The sequence below is a fragment of the Pelecanus crispus genome, chromosome 7 (genome assembly GCF_030463565.1).
Source record: "Pelecanus crispus isolate bPelCri1 chromosome 7, bPelCri1.pri, whole genome shotgun sequence".
NCBI lineage: Eukaryota > Metazoa > Chordata > Aves > Pelecaniformes > Pelecanidae > Pelecanus > Pelecanus crispus.
Genome location: NC_134649.1, coordinates 16,501,176 through 16,518,875, shown reverse-complemented (window position 1 = coordinate 16,518,875; position 17,700 = coordinate 16,501,176). Strand labels below are relative to the sequence as shown.

Sequence of the window (17,700 nt, the reverse complement as noted above, 5' to 3'; positions counted from 1 at the left end):
CAAAACAAACCCTATTGAATATTTTCAAGCCCACAATAAAATAATGGGCAATGACAACACTGTGTTTCTTATGGGATGGTATTTTAAAGTTGACAACCAAGAAACCTGAATATAGCAGTTTGAGCTAATGATTTTGATTTTTTAATTTTCGTACTGAACTCAGAATTTCAGTAAGAAGTGGATCACGACTATATAAAATATGCCACCAACTTGCATTCACTTAAGCAAGCAGAGCCAAACAAGACTGGTCTTTATTTTAAGTTTAAACCTGTGTGCATGCTAAATGAAAATAAAGATTTTCTGAGGTAAAAAGACTAACTATTTGATGTTAAAATGACTGTGCTGAACTCAGAAACATGATGTTGTGGATGCTACACGAGTAATATAGTAACATAATAATAAAACAATACAATCATAATGTAATAGCAGCAACAACAGTGACATTTTCTGTGCGTTAAAGTTTTTAAAACACTGCTCATTTCTTCTTACCATACACTGCTGACAGGATAATAGCAACACAACACTGACAACTACAGCAGCAATAATTTCTTGGCTAGGGGCAGACTGGGGTGCCCTCACAGCTTCATAGGATGCAGTCGGCTGAGCTCTAGCCCTGCCACGGAGGCTGGCTCTCCTCCCACAGCATAGCCCTGAAAAACATGTCTTATTTCCATAAGCACCAGCCTGCGTGAGGCCTTCACTGAAAAGGGATAGATTTAAGCCTGTTTTTGTGAAGTACACATTTACAGGCTTTGCTGAACCAGGCCCTAAACCATGACTTCTCTTTTTTTAAAATCATCCCCTTACAATTAACAGATGTGAAGGCAAACTTGGCATATACGGATGGCTTAATTTTTTCCCTTTGAGTAACCTGGTTATATCCAGTTTCCGCAGCAATTGTAAGAGTGTTTACATTGGTTTTTTTTTCATTTCCCTCTTTTAATAATACGAAGCAGACGTGGTGCGTCTGATTTACCTCAGGAGGCAGCGGGAGAGGAAGGGTGCTGCTGGCTCCTCCGCGGAATGTGCTGAGGGGAGTGGAAGGGGGCGCTGCGGTCGGAGTTATTTATTTTGTTAATATCTCCGGACCCCAAGGGCCCCATTCTCGTCCTCCCTGGCTGGTCTCCAGACCAAGGCTGTCAGCCAGGGAGAGGATAATATCTTCAGGCTATGGCCCATTTAAAGTTTTTCCTCAGCTCTCGCTGAGCTTTTCCTGCAGCTCAGGGGAGGCCACACCATCCCGCCCTGCCATGCAACCGCCATGGCCACCAGGCCCCACAGGGCCGGCCCCCCTGGGTGCCTCACAGGGCCGGGGCCGCAGGGCCTGTCCCCCACGCACCTGCAGAGCCCGGGAGTCACTCACCTCAGCCTGCTGGCACACAGCAGCCGTGAGGCCGGCTCCTCCCTGCCTGAGCAACCCAAGACCCATGGTGCAGCCCAGCCACCATTCTGACCTCTGTCACCTTGAGTTTTTCCACCCCCTCACAAACAAAATCCCTGGGCCAGTACTTGAGGCCGGGATTTTCCCCAGAGCCCCAGCCCGTGGCTTGGGGGGTGACTTGCAGGGAGTTATTCCTGCTTTCTGCATTTCCCTTCTTCTTAAGCTCCCTAAGGAGGTCTGATATTTAATTAAAGTATCGTAAAAGAACTAGATATTTAATTACATGATTACGCCAGATAGCCTAGCTTGACAGAACATCACAAATCCACAGAAAAATGTTTTAATGTTGGTGTTAACCTGTTACCCAGAAATTGCAAAACAGGCCAGCTATATTCTTCAAGGAATGGAAACAGAAGTAGTATCAGGCAGGGTTGCATACACCTGTATTTTTCCAGTAAAAATATCAAAAGACATTTGAAAACCCTCTTAAACAGTATTCAGAATTTATCTTGGTTCGTTACTCTACTGACACTAGAGTACGCTACTTAGCACAACATTATTCATTAGCTGGGCTTCATTAACCCAGGTGGAGCTCGGCGCTAATGACGCTATATTGCCTCCAGTGCCCTGACAAGCCAGGCAGCTTTCTGGGGTGCTGCCTGGTACCATGTCAATGTCTCTAATGGCGTTACACCAGGAATGCACTAGCTAATTATACAAAAAACTAGTTACAATTTTCAAACCCTAAAGCAAGTTCCAAACAAGGCCATTTTTTGGGGGGGGCGGGGGGAAAAATGGTTTCTCTCTACCTTAGGATTTAAAATTACTATGGCAGCCTTGAACCATTGGCACAATGACAAAAACCACAAAATGTCTTGTATGGCACAGCTCAGCTCTGCAGCAGGGAACAGGGCGATCTCTGGGGGGCATCAACTCTCCAGCCAGAAGCACAAATTGGGATTTTACTGAGGGCATGGCTCAATCAAGGCTGCAGGCCTGGTTTTAAGCACCTAGTCCCGACCACAAACTAAACACTACTGGGCAGGTGAAACAAATGGTTACACTGGTTCAGACTGACCCCATGAGTTTCCCATTTCTTCCAGCTGTTCTGAAAAATACCTTTCTCCTGGCAGGCTGTGTGCTGGATTGAGTATTGCCTGTCCGTACACAGCTGGCATAAAATCATAAAGACAGCATAACAAGCACACTGGCTGCTCTGGCTGAATAAACAGAAATAAGCTGTGTATCCACATAGTATCCTGGTTGAACTAGTACTGTTGGGTGATCCTGTATTATACAGCAACAGTGTTACTAACGGTAAAACCATAACCTGGAAAAACATTTCCTGCTGTAGTGGCAGTCTGTAGAGTGGAGAGTTTGTCCTTCAGTAAGTCTGGTTCTCCACTGGCCAGGTGGTCCTTGATCAAAGTCCATGTACAATGTATTTAAATGCGATCTGATCCAGGGCAGCGCTGTGACATACAGCCCTCCTACAAACATCCTCTTATATTACTACCACAGACATCCATCTCACTGCAGTCTCCAAGCAACAAAGTATGGATTTCATATCAAGTTCCACGATAAAGTGTAATCTGACTCTCATGTCTCCTCTACTCCCACCAGCAAAGCTATTTACTTAGACATGAATTTAGCAGGGAACATATAAGTATTAAGTATAGGCTAGGTTTAAGGATGAGTGTCATGCTCCCCTTCCCTGGCACATGGCTGGAAAAGGCGTTCTAGGCTTTCATCCTGATCTCTGCACCATTGACTCCTAGAGCCTCCAAATATTTTGGATCTATCATTTCTTATGCACCAACACTTGAAAGAGAGCACACCAAGTTCTCTGAAGCACTTGCCTCCTAAGCTGTGGCAGAGAATTATGGACCACATACACAGGTTAGACAGACGTGACACGGGCCGAAACACAAACCGCTGCTCCTTCCAGACCTATGAAACTTTATCTTTATCTCCCTGTTTTTAAAAGGTAGGAAATGTGCAGTTTGGGTGACGGTCTCTCACAGATCCTCAGTCCACCAGTAAAAGCACAGTCTGATCTCTCTAGCACAAAAGGCAGAGCCCCTTTTCTGTGAAGGAGTGTGATGCCCTGTAAGACAGGCATAATGGGTGAAATCTGAAATGGTGCTTTGCTGATTCCCTTTATGCTAAAAGCCAAACACAATTGATAACCCTGAGCAACTACTTGTAAGATAGAGAACAGAGCTCCTCTGAACATCTGGCTAAGATACCTGACCTATATTCTGTTTTGCAGAAGGATTCTGATATCCTAATAACAATATATGCTGTTTGCTGGGTTGGTTTTTTGGTTGTGGGTTGGTTTTTTTTTTTTTGGGGGGGGTGTCTTTTTTTTAAACAAAGTGCTATTTATAAAGTAGCAAACTGTAGCTTTACCATCTAATGAAATATTTACTTGATTAACATTTTTTCTACATCTTGCTTTTTTTTTTTTAAACTTTCTCTGCATATAATGTAGGTATGTGGCACATGAGTGCTAAAGTCAGCTTGTAATGTATGTGCTTAAAGGTTTGTTATCTTTGGATCTCTACAAAACTTCATAATCACTTCGGAAATAAAAATACCCAAATAGAGGAATGACTTAAGATTTCAAATGTACACATGTCAAGTGTCTCAACAGCCACTAAGTACAAACCTATAAAGTTCACTTCCTCTCTGCTGCATGGCAGTTTGAGTCAAAGGAGGGGTCAAGACAGACAGCTTGGGCTCTTTTGCCTTTACACAAAAGGAATGCATAAAGAGAATTTACATCTGCTACAAATAATTTGAAGTTAATTTGATTACTGTTTTCAATCAGCATTTTTCATTCTTGAGAAAAAGTAATCAATGTTGGAACAGGGCACAGATGGTAAGGCAGTTACCCAGACTGCCCCATCCTTTCAGCAAGATCAGAAAACAAAACTGGCGGAGGAAGCCAGAACTATCAATGTATTTCAGATTCAGGATCTGATGAGCAATTTCCATTAAATTCTATGGCAGTTAGGGCAGTCAAACCAGACCCTCGGGTTTTAATCATAAATAGAACTGAAAACAGTGACTGCCCTGTAAGAGACGGATATGCTGCAGTTATGGCACAGGGCAGCACACAGAACAGCAGCAGCGCATCCTGATTACCTGTCTACCTGGTCAGCACAGAGCTGTTCTCTGCAGTCAGTACTTTGTCCAGTGGTGTTTTAAACACCTGCAGATGAGAACCTAATGCTTTCCCATAGGGGATCATTCAACAGATAATCCCTCTGTTACAAGAGCTTTTGCTTAATAGTCACAATCTACATTTTCCACCTAGCTTTATCTGTTCAGCTTTATTCCCTGTCTTTCCGCAAATGCCTCTCTCCAAGTGATAAACCTCTAAATAATTTGTCTTCCTCCTCTGTGTTCCTATAACAATAAATAGATTACACTGTCTGAACTAGAACACTACAAATTTCCAGTGCATAGCTTTAGCAATAAGGAATTAGGTATTCTAATAAATACAAGGTTAAAACTAGGGGAAATTAATTGCCAAGCTATAGATCAATGAGCAAGAGGTGAAACTGCCAAAGAGATGCTCTTATTAGATTATCAGGCTCAAGGCTGATTTATAGCTTTCACTGCGCTTCCTTATCCATCATTTTTATAGTACATAGAAAGGGTTGCAAAGCACAAATTGCCTTTTTTTAATTAACATTGAAGTTTTAGATAGGCTTAGATCAGGATAACCAGGCTAGCTTATGGGTTTTTTTCCAAAACATGAAAGCAGAAAACATACTTTGTTGATCTGGGAGAGCTGTGACAAAACTGAATAATACAATGCACTTGTCAGCCTGCAGCTTCCTAACATGCTTGCCTATGATTTGCCCAGAAATGACAACAAGCTGGGGAGCAGCCCTGCTGAAAAGGCCCTGAGGGTCTTGGTAAAGAGCAAGCTGCACAAGCCAGCAGTGTACCTGTTCAGCCTGGAGAAGTGGAGACTTCAAGGGGATTGAACAGCAGCCCTCCAGTACCTATGAAGAGGTCATCAAGACAGAGCCAGGCATAAGCTGAAACAAGAGAGGTTCAGACTGGGTTTAAAGAAAAACTTCCCCCCTACACCCCAGAAGGACAGCTGTACATAGGAACAGGATGCCCTGAGAGGTTGTACAGTCTCCATCCTTGGAGGTTTTCAATTCCAGACTGGATTAAAGCCCTGATCAACCTCATCTGGCCTCATAGCCAACTCTGCTTTGTGCAGGAGGTTGGTCAAGAGCGCTCCTGAGGTCCCTTCTAACCTGAACTGCCATATGAACCCAAGCCTGACTCAGGACACAACAATTTTGACAGCTCGCATAGAAGGGACTTTCTGAATTGTACTTAAAACACAATTCTGCCTCTTCCACCTCTGAAAGGGATGATGACCTGTAGGTCAGGCTAACACAGCAGTTCCCTAAAACTTTCTTAACCTGTTGGTATAGCATAACTCAACCAGTGGCTCAACAACATTGGCAGCCAGCTTACACTAGTGCTCCTGCTAGTGACAGCCAAGGTAGGAAACTGTAGAAGCATGTACTGATGTTGACAGCCTGGGCTGTGGGGAAGCATAAATTAAACTGAAAGTGGCAATGAACTTTACTAAATCCTGAATACTCTCCAGAAGAATCCCTCAGCTTGTCCAGGGCCCCTGGCAACAAAGATACAGATCATCTCAAAATAATAATAATGATAAAAAAAAGAAATGCATGAATGTAGTCATTTTAATATAATGTGTCAGTAACTCTTCAACCTCAGAGACGCGATTCATTCCTTCTGAAATAAGTGATTTTGCAATTATAGCCCACACTAGAGGCTTTTCTAAGGAATATAAAAGTTGCACAAAAACTGAGCGTGCTTCTACTAGCCATTCCCTCATCACAGTTGTAATACCAGGATCAGATCTGGACTGCAACCAGTGTTTCATTCAGTCTTGTAGCTTCATCGCTACTTCTTTTAAATACTTTGGTACATATAAACATCTCTTCACTGTCTGTAAGGGACACCACGTTCTTAGTACTACCATGTTACCAAAAGAAAAAAGATAAGGAAAGAATCTTTAAAAATATTGAGAATAACTTTTTAAAATGATTATTTATAATTTTCTTTTCAGCACAATCTAAGTGGTTACCATAGCTGGAATGAATTACAGTGCACTACCAGGATTTTCAGAAAAGGCCCTTCCACCCCAGGAAAAGTTCGGTTGCATTCTGCTTTAATGGCTTTTGGCAAGCTTGCGCTATTGTTTTTGTGCAAACAGAAGTAAATTTGATATAAATAAAAAATGGAACTTTATGTGAATGAAGCAAACATCAAATTCCTTAATCTTCAAAAGAAATTCTATCCCTGAATAATTAACTATGATATATTTATAAAACTAGAATAATTGAAAACAGAATTCTAAGTTGATTCATGTGGACTGCGCTGAAATATTTATTATTGCAAGTCCAGAAGATCTGTCTGGGTTTTGTCACTGGAAATGTCTAAACTCAGTGTCCAGATGTTTATTTAAGTTGCTCCCACATAGTTCTAATGTCAATTACCAGGGGTTATCAGAGAGCATCACTGTGTATCTTCCTTGACTAATATTCTCATTTCTTCTGTATCTTTGATGTTTTCTTTCATTAAAATTCCTGGCTCACAGCCACAAAAATCTGCCATGCAGGCAAAAAACTGGTCTGCAGACATGACACATGATGATGCCCAATGTCTGTGCAAGGATAATATTTATCATCAGCTATCATTTAAGCAGTACTATAATCAGTACAACACCAATTTAAAGCAGCTCAGAGAAATACGTGTGAAACCAGGGAATAAGAACTTCTAACCAATATGAAATAACTTGGGTCAGTAAAGAAAATATCATTGCATAAAAAGAAGATTTTGTGACTCTGTGTTGGGCTTTTTTCCCCCCCTTTCAAGAAAAAGCAGGGGGAAACCCAATGACAAAGTAATTTCACACATAATTACAAATGGAATTGATGGATCTGTAACTCTGGAAACCACAATTACATCAAGACTTTTATAGTAACCAGGAGACAACACAGGCCACTCATAAGAGGGATTTAAACAGAAAGAGCTTATCACACAGTCTCTGAAGATTTCCTACATTCAAATGCCAATAGTTGGCTAACACAGCTCCTTTTTTTATATCTATCTGTATCTCTCTACAGTTATATCTGTATCTGTTGCCCAAAATCAGTTGGTTCATTTGGTTTGTAGGCAAATTCTGGAAGGGGTTGGTTTTTTTTTTTAAGATTTGTAAGTAAACAGAGGAAAAAAAATCAATGCTAATTCAATATAAATGGAACTAGAGATACAAGATCGCTGGAGAAAATAGTACTGATGCCACTTCATGTTTTCATGTTAGTACCCAGGTACTAACACTGGGTTCCTCTCTTGGTGAGGAATGTTACCCATTTTAGTTCTAATCTATCAGTAAGAGACGGACACCTTGCAAATTCAATGGATAATGGTCTAAATGACTTGGAAATGTAAATCTCATTGATTATGTAATTTACTTCTCTCTCTACACTGTCAGTTTCAGAAGCTGCATCCACCTACCAGACAAAGCCCTAATAGCTAAGCTTTCAGCCGTGCTGAGAGTCATTCTCCCTCGCTGAGATCTACAAATGGTGTCATTGCACCTCCAGATTCAGTTGTGATTCTGTGTGGGCCGTAAAAAAACCCCATAGCTTCTTGCAGAATCGCAAGTTTTGTCACAGATTTTGCGCTCATTGCAGCACAGGTTGCATACAACCTGCAGGCACTGGGAAGGCAGTGCAGATGATAGCTTCAGTTCAGAGATGGATGCAGGAGATCACATGCTGTTATAACCAGAACTACAGTATTACCATCACTGTCTGACTAACCTCCAAGTAAATTAAATATATATGTGACTAGCATCAAGTAACAATTGAGAAAACATTTTTCAGGAAAAAAAAAAAAAACCAACAGAACTAAAACATGGACAGAAACGTGGCAACTGAGATTTCTATTCAGGAGAAGCATACAAAGAATATCTCCTATCAAGTGCTCAGCTTCAGAGACTCAGCAAAACCTTGGACTGCAGCTACCTGCCGCATTATATCACTGCCTTGATCTAATAAGCAACTACATTAATACCAGCTGCATGGATAGAGGGAGAAAATATGAGTATGTTCATTAAGCATTATGGCTCCACTTATCTCCCTCATGACTTCAGTGGAGATGCGCCAATTCGTGCATGATGCAGTTATGGTCCCCAGTATCAAACCTGAAAGAAAAGCAATGAGAGTGTCACTTAGTACAAATTCTTACAAATTTCCCTGTCAAGAAATCTCTCTTATGCTTACTGCTGGAGGACACATCCACTCATATTTGGATGATTAAAAGTGAAATACTTAGTTCAATGATTCTAGCAAGTTGAAAATCAATTTGCTTCCCACACACATTTCACTGTGCTCATTTGTGTCATCTCCTCACGTTCAGTAATTGGTTCACAACTCTTATTCACAAATTCCCTTGCACGCAGGGATTAAACAAGACACAGAGCCAATAGAGCACTTGCACATAAATGTTCCTAGAGGAATCAAGCTTTGACTTCAGTACATGCTTTCATGCTTCACCAACCAAGGGTCAATTTAATAAAATCTTAATAAAAAAATGATCGGAACAGCTGCTTTAAACAAGAGATGACTAAATACCTCTAAAGCTTTGCATACGTATGGAATAATAATTACAGTATTTACAAAGGAGTCAAACGGAGTTAAGCACTCGTATCCCACGGAAAGTCAATGTGAGTGTAAAATGTTTGGAGTACAGTCAGCTAACATTTGCCTGCCACAACGTCAGCAGTGACACAGCACTGCAGAAGTATGAGAATAAAACACAATCGTTAGCTTACTGAAAAAGAAAAAAATACCACAGCAAAATAAATGTTGTTTTCACACAGCTGTCTTTTCTACTTCCCTTTCCCTCCCAGAACGTGGGAGTTCACAACCTAAAAACAAACATTAGGAAACCAGGAAATCTCAGTGGTGATCTCCACACATACCACCCTAAGAGCAGTGGACTTGCAACAAAACATGAACCACAAACTCAGGAAAAATACAGTTCAGTTAGCACCTCCCTAGAATAAGACCACACCATGCAAGCCCTACTCCCTGAAAAATTTGTCCTTACAAGACACTTTGGAGAAATTACGCTTCCTTCTTATACTGCTCTGAAAAAGAAGCAAGGCTGGCAAAGCAGAGAAAAGCCACCTTTTCCTACAGCAGAGCCCACAGGGTAGGGCACAGCTTCTTCCAACACAGGAATCCCATTCCCTGTCCCCTTTATGCCATTCATTTGGTATAGGCCAGGAATTCATTGCAATTCCCCTGGCCCAAGGATACTCCTTGCAGGGACCAACTTGCTAAAGGGAAATGATGAGCCAGATGCCACTCAAACTAGGCCAAAAATGTTCTGAACAGGGTCCCACTACAGATAATTTTAACTGGCAAAACCCAGCATGGTACACAACTGAGATTACAGTCAGCCTCCTGGATCCAAAGAACTGGCTCTGCAATGGAGCTGCACAAAACAACCAGCCAGCCAGATCTCCACCTGCAACTCAGGCTAATCAGGTCCTACCTCCTCCGTGAGACTGCTAAAGGCTGCCAGCTTGTGGTATGCCTGTGATATGGGAATTGTCTGCGAGTTCCATACAGAAACCCCCAAACTACTGCCCAGGGCCTGCTCATGGAGCATGACCAGCTTTTGCCATGGCTTCCTGCTCAAGTTTGAACTCATCAGGCTGCAGTGTCCAGATATTCTTTTCCCTGTCTCCTGATACTGCATCCCCGTGACAGGTTCAGAAATTCCACTGCACAGAGCCATGATTTTCAAATTCTCTCAATTTGCAGGCCCCATTTCCTCCATGCAGGAACTTGCAGCTTACTGCCACTGATTTCTTTTTGATCACCTGGCCCTTAGAAGCAGTCCACAAGCCATCAGATGGAAAACTACTAATAGAACGGCTGCTCTGTCAGCTAGGTCTAACTCTAAAAACCAGGAGAGACTTCTGCATCTTTTCTACCCTTAGTTACTCTTATAGTCCCCCAAAACAATTAAGTACAGCAGCATTTAGGTCTTTCTTCTTTCAAATATTATTTCCCAAATACTTAACATAAATTTTTAGGCTGCTAAATCCTCTAGATCATGTTATCACCACCGCTAGCGAAACAGACTGCATGTTCTCTCCCTTGGGAAAGGTTACAGCTGTGAACAGAAAATCTGTTAGAGCCAAAAGGTGCTTTTCTTCTGTGCAGTTAGGGGATCAGGTACTCCTAACAATGCAAAAAACAAGGGACTGCAGCTGCTGCTACATAGACACCTGCCTCACACGCTATAGCGCTCAGACTTGCAGCACACCATTTAAGCTCTGTCTCTGTGCCATCTTTCAGACCTGCATGATTGCCCAGCTTTAGGTATTACAGATCTTTTCTCATCCATTTGCATTCCCAAAAGTTTTCTTTCCCTATATAGCAACTGTTTCCTAACTCCATCTCCAGTGTTTTCCTTGTGGAGCACTGAAGCAAAAGTTTCCAGTTTTCCCCAAAATTTGACGGCAAACTTTACATAGTTAAAACAAAACACTAGTCACATGAGGAACTTCAGAAACACATTTTCAATTCTTTATTTTTTCTACAGGGTTAACAGCCCACTCCAATAAAACAATCCACTCCCAAAAAAGAGAGCAAGCTCCTCAATTCTCAGTGTACGTTTTGAAATGTTCTGGAACTGGAGAACAGGGAAATACACAATAACACCACCATACTTGATCAGAAACTTAATTCAGTATGACTAAATCATTCCAGGATTCATCCCCTTATTCTCTAACCTTTTACAAACTTCTGGATTGCACATCCTCCTTAACACAGGGCTCTCTTTGTACCTGACTTTGAATTAAGATTTTGTGAGTGATACGAAAGCAAAGTACATACCTGTGCTCAGAACCTAGGACCAACAACCCCCCATGACAGCTTCCAGGTTTTGCAGTAATACAAACCCTTTAGCAATAATTTAAAATTCATACCTTAGGCTTGGTTTTGCATCCACACAGCACTCTTCCACAAGGACTCCCCCAGCACTGTGCTGAACAGTTGCTACTTGTGTAACAAATATACAATGCAATTCACCTGTTACTACAGTGACTTTTTTTTTTTCCTTAAGGGTGAAATTTGCCCATTCAGGGGATCCACCGTGGCAAAGTCCCAACATGTTGAATGCTATCAAAATACAGGTGAAGAAAACTACCTCTGCTTCACAAAGTTCAGAGAGCAAAACCTTAAAAGCATCAAGGAAAGAGCATAATTTTAATCAGCATAAAAGACTGGTCAGCAGAAGCCTACATTGAGCTAGATTTCAGTAATTGAGAAAACAAATTCTTAACTGTGTAGCTTTGTGTAAATTCCTTTAGCACAGGAAAGCCAGCATGGAAAAACCACATGCAGTAACTTTAAAGGTGTGACAGCACAGTCAGTACAGGGACAAGGGTGATGATGTTAACGAGGGGCAGAGATGCAAACAGGCCTGGAAATGGTAACTTGTGCTTCATGCAGCAGCAAAGGGAAAGCCAATATGCTTCTGAGGCCTCTTTGTCCTTAAGCAGTACAACAGACCAAAATAATGGGAGGACGGATGACACGATCCAGCTGGATGAGCAGGTGGTAGCACAGGCAATGGTGATCTGAGAGATGAACTGCATCTACAAGAAAAGAGCACTCCACTGGCCTGTGGAGTCAGAGCCACACACTGAAGAAAGACACTAAGGGCAGAAATACATACAACTGAGGGATCAGATGGGTCATCAACATGGATGCTGAGGGATGAATGTGAATGACTGCAAGTGTGCCAAAAAATAGTGCTGACAAAGACAAGTGATGGTGAGAAGCTGGGAGGATGAAGCAGAAGCACAAAAAGAGAGAGGGAAAAAACCAAGATAAAGCAGTAAAGAGGTTATAAGGCCTGGAAGTGGCAAACATCTGCACAGTCTGAAACCAAACAGGAAATAAGAAAGGAAAGCCTCAGTAGGAGGGCAGCTGTGACAAAAACACAAAGACATTCAGGTCTCTGCAAGATATTTAAGTGACTAAGGCATGTAGAAGGTACCCAGGTGCACAGCTAGTATTTAGATGGAATTACAAAAAGCAAGAGAAGATAGCGATGGCAGGAGGATGTGTGACACATGGCAGAAGTTAAATGCAGACAGAGGGAGCAATATGTCATATGAAAGGGAATGGGTGGTGCAGGGATGCAGAATATGAATTTGCTTTAGTGACAGGAGATAAGTCTTATGAGGAAAAGGGAAGAGCAGACAGCTGATGAGAAGCCAATGAACAATGAGAACAAGAAAACCATGAGAGGAAAGGGTACAGGAAAGAGGCATCACAGATGAGCAACAGATGACCTAGTCAAAAAATACCACATACTAGCTTAGCAGTAGTTCCACCTGTCAAACTGCATTGCCAGGGTATGGATTGTGCCACAGGGACTGCCTGGAAGCACTTGTGGAGCATTTGGGAGAGTTACTGCCTGCTAATAAAATGTTGTAACTACTCAAGAAGTGGCAGAGACTTTCATCTCCCATTTCTAGATGACATCGTGCAGCTTTTTGAATGACTCACATCTGGAGCGCTGTTGGTTTCCAGAGATACCATTTCTGCAGGAATATGTATGCACCCAGAGCGAGCCTTGCACACACAGCTACCCTGCACACACTGCTGCTGCAGCATCTCTGAAAACAGGTGTTGCCAGGCTATACAAGGAATCTCTGAGGTTTTTTTTTTTTTTAGAACTGAACTCATATTAGGGCTGGAATATCCTAGTCAACACTGCAATATCATTGTGAAATACTTCTCAGGTGTGTTCCTTATCTTTCAAAATTCATATCAAAAGGCAGAAAATGTTATTGTAAGGAAAAAAATTTTTATCTTCAAAGAACAGCTAAAATTGCAAAATACACAGGACATTTTCTCCAAGAAAATCAGAGGGCAGATCTCTTAATTTACAGTATCAGACTATGAAAAAATAGTATTCCAATGTATGAAAGCAGTGTACAAAAATATGGAAAAACACCAAAACCTTTAATAAAAGTATTAAAGTCTTCAGATTAACTTGATCTCTTGATGTGCTTTGCAGTAATCACCAAAAAGGGACTCTGCTGTTTCATTAAAGACCAAACAGAATTTGAGGTACAAAATAACTTGAAATTCTTAACCTATTTATTACAACGTAAGAGCAGAAAGTGTTATTTTAAGGTGTGGGCACGGAAACAAGTTCTTATGTGATAAGAAGCCTAACTATCACATATTTATTGTAGCTGTCCGGGCATGTATTTTCACCATATGGTGAAAGCAAGATAACCTTAAGTAGATAAAAGAAGTATATCACATTTATACAAGACAAGAGCTTTCATAAATGCAAGCAGTTCACAGGTACCTTCGTTGACTTTATGGACATGTGTGCCAATGTCCTTTGCAATCACATTTCCGCACAGAAAAAACCTTCTCTTGTAGATGACTCATCATAGCCCGCAAAAGCGTATTAAAGAGCTCACTGCTGCAGCTGAAAACTATGGGGCATTCCACAAGGATTAACTGCCCCAAGTGCTCAAAACAGTCCCCAGATGACACTGGGGTTACCACTTAATAACACTTATATTTATGAGGTTTATATTGAACCCTTCCCATAGCCATAAAGTTAAAATTTTAAGAAAAAACTGACTAGATCAAGCATTCTCAATATCCAGGTTTGGGTTTTAAGAAGTACTGCACAAAGATCAGTTACATGGCTCATCCTCAGACATCCCTTCTTGAATTCAGTCCTCTGCTGAAAAATAATCTTCATCTCTCACTTCTCTGTATTGCATCGAGGCCTCCCCCTCTGGTTCAAACCTGAGCATTTTTATATTTAATCTCTCTGCAAGCTTCTGTGCTGCAAGCTTGGCTTGCATTTCCTATATAAAAGAAAAAAAAAAAAAGGACACAAGTTAGAAAAATTGTTCATCTGTCATTTTTATCCTGGTCATAAAGAAACTAATATACTAAAATATAAACTTGACATAGTAATATTAGTAATTCCAGAGTGAGCTTAATCAAAAGTTTTACTAACTAGCAAAGGAATTTCAGGTTTCTTTTTACACTTAGACATAACTGTGTTATTAATCTTTGAAGACTTTTTTATAACAGTTGAAATTCCCCATGTGGCAGTCCTCACCTGTGATACACTAATGTCAGCTTTAACAGAACAAAATCAATCCACATAAGAGAGCAGCTGTGCCCATTAACCACATAGCAATAGCAATGCTTGTCATTCAGCAACCTCAGCAAAAAAATCTGTCCCCGTTTTCCAAATAAATTACCTCCCTTGAAGTGCCAAGATGACTAAATTAGCAAGTGCTTTTAAAACAATAAGCAGCAGCAAATGCTTTTACAATAGGATCTAATTTAAACATTAGCTTGGCACTACTTGGCAAGTCGAAATCAAAATCCATTACAACAGAATTTGAAGAACCTCCGAACTCAGATTCTTCAGGCACAGCGTACATAAAGGCAAACACAGATACTTGCATATTTTAAGAATAACAAATGCTGCTAGGCCCTCATTTATGCAAGGGCCAAAAACTCTTTAAAGACTAATAGGCAAGGTATACATTTAAATTTCTAGTCAGAGGTGAAGCGAGTGCAATGAGGTTAGCGTATCGATACACAAAAAATAACACTAGATTTTGATGAATGCAGGAATAACACTTTCAGAAGGGCTTAAGACATTATTTAATTATATGATTAAAAGAATCAAGTGCAAGAAAAAGTGTCTTTCCTCAATGTCTACCCATCTCAATTTCATCATCAAATTAATCAGTATGAAAAGATCCCCTTATGCTTGCTTTTTTTAGGAGTGATCCTAATTATATAATTACTTTTCAGACCAAATCTTAAATTTGTACCTCATATGCTTCTTTTTGCTGTATCTGAATTGCTATGGATTCCTCTATGGATAATAGCTTAGCAGGGGAATGGTGAAGCGGTGGCAGCCGAGCTGCTGTGATGTCATTCAAATGTTTCTTATCTCTAAATCGTCTTTCTTCAGTAGAAATTAGAGAGCCAAATCCCCCAGGTGATTGACTGGATGAGGAACCATGCGATGATCCACTTTGCTCTCCTGATAATCTGGAAGAGATAAACCAGAAAAGCTATGACCCAAATCTGCAGCACAAGGTTGAAAAAATTCAGTTCCAAAACTTGTTATTTTCAACATGTAAGAGTTGAAAAGAAATCTGAAGTGTTATGACACCATAAACAAAATATAAGCAGCATTCAGAAAAACTAAAAAGATTTCTCTGCAGAGAGACAGTATCACAAGTTACTCCTGATAGTGAACAAAAAAAGTATGCCAATTAATTAGCAAGCATAACATTGCAATGCTTCGGTAGTTACACAAGGTATAAACTACTACTGCTACCAGGACAGACAATGTGAATTGTAATTTCTCTAGAGGTGCAGGAAAAGCAAAAGGCTACCTGCTATTAAAGTTCTAGAATCGATCCACATGACAGTTTTGCCAGCTGCTTAATAGTTTTGTAGCTTAAGCTATGAAACTCTATGAAGATTGATGACAATTGTTTCACCGCTCAATATTGAGATTCTGTGGCACTTAATGCTAAAGAGCCAGTATGTTAACCTCACATATCATATGACTTTAAATCTCTTTAATCGCCACAAGAAAATAAACCCACCATGCTTGCCCTGTACCATTTCCAATTTTATATAAGACAATTATTTCGCAAAAGGTTTTTCTATTCCATAATACTTACACATTTGTTTTAAATTTGCTTTTTTTTATGACTGGGTTCTTGGCTCTAGACTCTAGAACTTCAATATAATGTGGTGTCTTGTGGTGCAGGCTTCCGAAGATATTGCCCTTACATTTAGCCACATTCTGCTCTTTTTCTAATACTTTTTCACTATTATCCCCATCTACAATTGTAACTTTTTGAAAGGCATCAACCAATGTGTCTTTACTGTTGTCCAGAGCAGCTGTACTTTCTGTACCATCCTCAGCATTGCTCTGAGATACCTGCTGATCATTTTTCAGATGACTGCTTGTGGCTGACGTGGAGACAACTTCACAAAAAAGATTCTGATCTTTCGTAACAGTCTTTACTTTATCACTTTTTCTCCAAGTCCTTTGATTTTCCAGAGCTGTATTTGTGGCATCTTGCTCAATACATTCTCCCTCCTGCCTTTGGGAAGAAATCTCAGAAACTTCTTTAATATTAGAGTTTTCATTGAAGACTGAAGAATCTCCACAGTTTATTGTGTCCTTGTTTAGGATAACTTGCTGTTTGCTTGTATTAATCTCCTCCTGTTTCACCTGAAACTCCAACCTGACAGCAGATAACAGCTCAGCTGTCCTTGCTAATTCTTCCTCTTGTAAAATGGCAAGCGTCAGCTTTTCAGCAAAATTGGAGATCTTCTTACCCTTATCTGGAAGCCTAGCAATGAATTTCCTAAGACAAAAAAAAAATTAACAGGGAATAAACAATCCTATTTCAATCTGATATACAGAATTGTTTTATTAGAATAGTTAACATGGCAGGTTTCTCATTCTAGCATTAAGTTTCTTATTTACATACTAGATTTCTGAAAAGCGGTAAGATGCAAAGCACTTGCAGCCTCAGATGCATACTGTGATAAAGCAACTACTATGTCTTTTTCTACTCAAAGATGTGACCTCTGCTCTGAAAGGTGCAGTGCGCCAATATCGCTTAGTATTTTCATCAAAGCGGAGTACACAGGTTTTTTTGTCCGTATTCCCAGAAATAACCATACAGCCGTAACTGTGAATGCCCACAGGCTGTAAAACCACACAGACGTGTATAAGTTGAACGATATCCCCGGCTGTGATCTTGACAGCCCAGACAGGAAGACCCTGCGCGATTCCACAGCCGAATGCAGCGACAGAGCGGCCGGGCGGGAACCGGGCCCGGGCCCGAGGGGAAGCGCTGAGGGGCGGCAGCCCCGCGCCCCGCTCGGCACCTCCAGAGAGCGCCGCCGCTGCGGCAAAAGCTGGAAGCCCCTGCGAGGTGCATGCAGCTTCATCAGCCCCTGAAAGGGGTTAAACAAGAGGAAGAGGTTTGGCCGCTGCCGCCTACGCGGGGACGGGCGAAGCCGGCCGAAGGCCTGACCCGCTCCCCGGCGCCCGCGCTCCGCTTCTCCTCACCGGTCTGCCAGCAGCCGCTCCTGACGCCTCAGCATCTCCCGCAGCTCGGGGAG

At 41.2% G+C, this 17,700-nt stretch overlaps 1 protein-coding gene across 1 annotated transcript; it reads right to left on the bottom strand.

Moving 5' to 3' along the window:
• Positions 1-12,861: 12,861 nt before the first annotated feature.
• Positions 12,862-17,700, bottom strand: POLR2M (RNA polymerase II subunit M). Its single transcript, XM_075713963.1, has 4 exons — positions 17,648-17,700; positions 16,239-16,934; positions 15,372-15,594; positions 12,862-14,381 (listed from the first exon to the last, which is right to left on the bottom strand). Exons 1-4 carry the CDS (start codon positions 17,680-17,682, stop codon positions 14,244-14,246), a joined length of 1,092 nt encoding a protein of 363 aa, XP_075570078.1. The 5' UTR covers positions 17,683-17,700; the 3' UTR covers positions 12,862-14,243.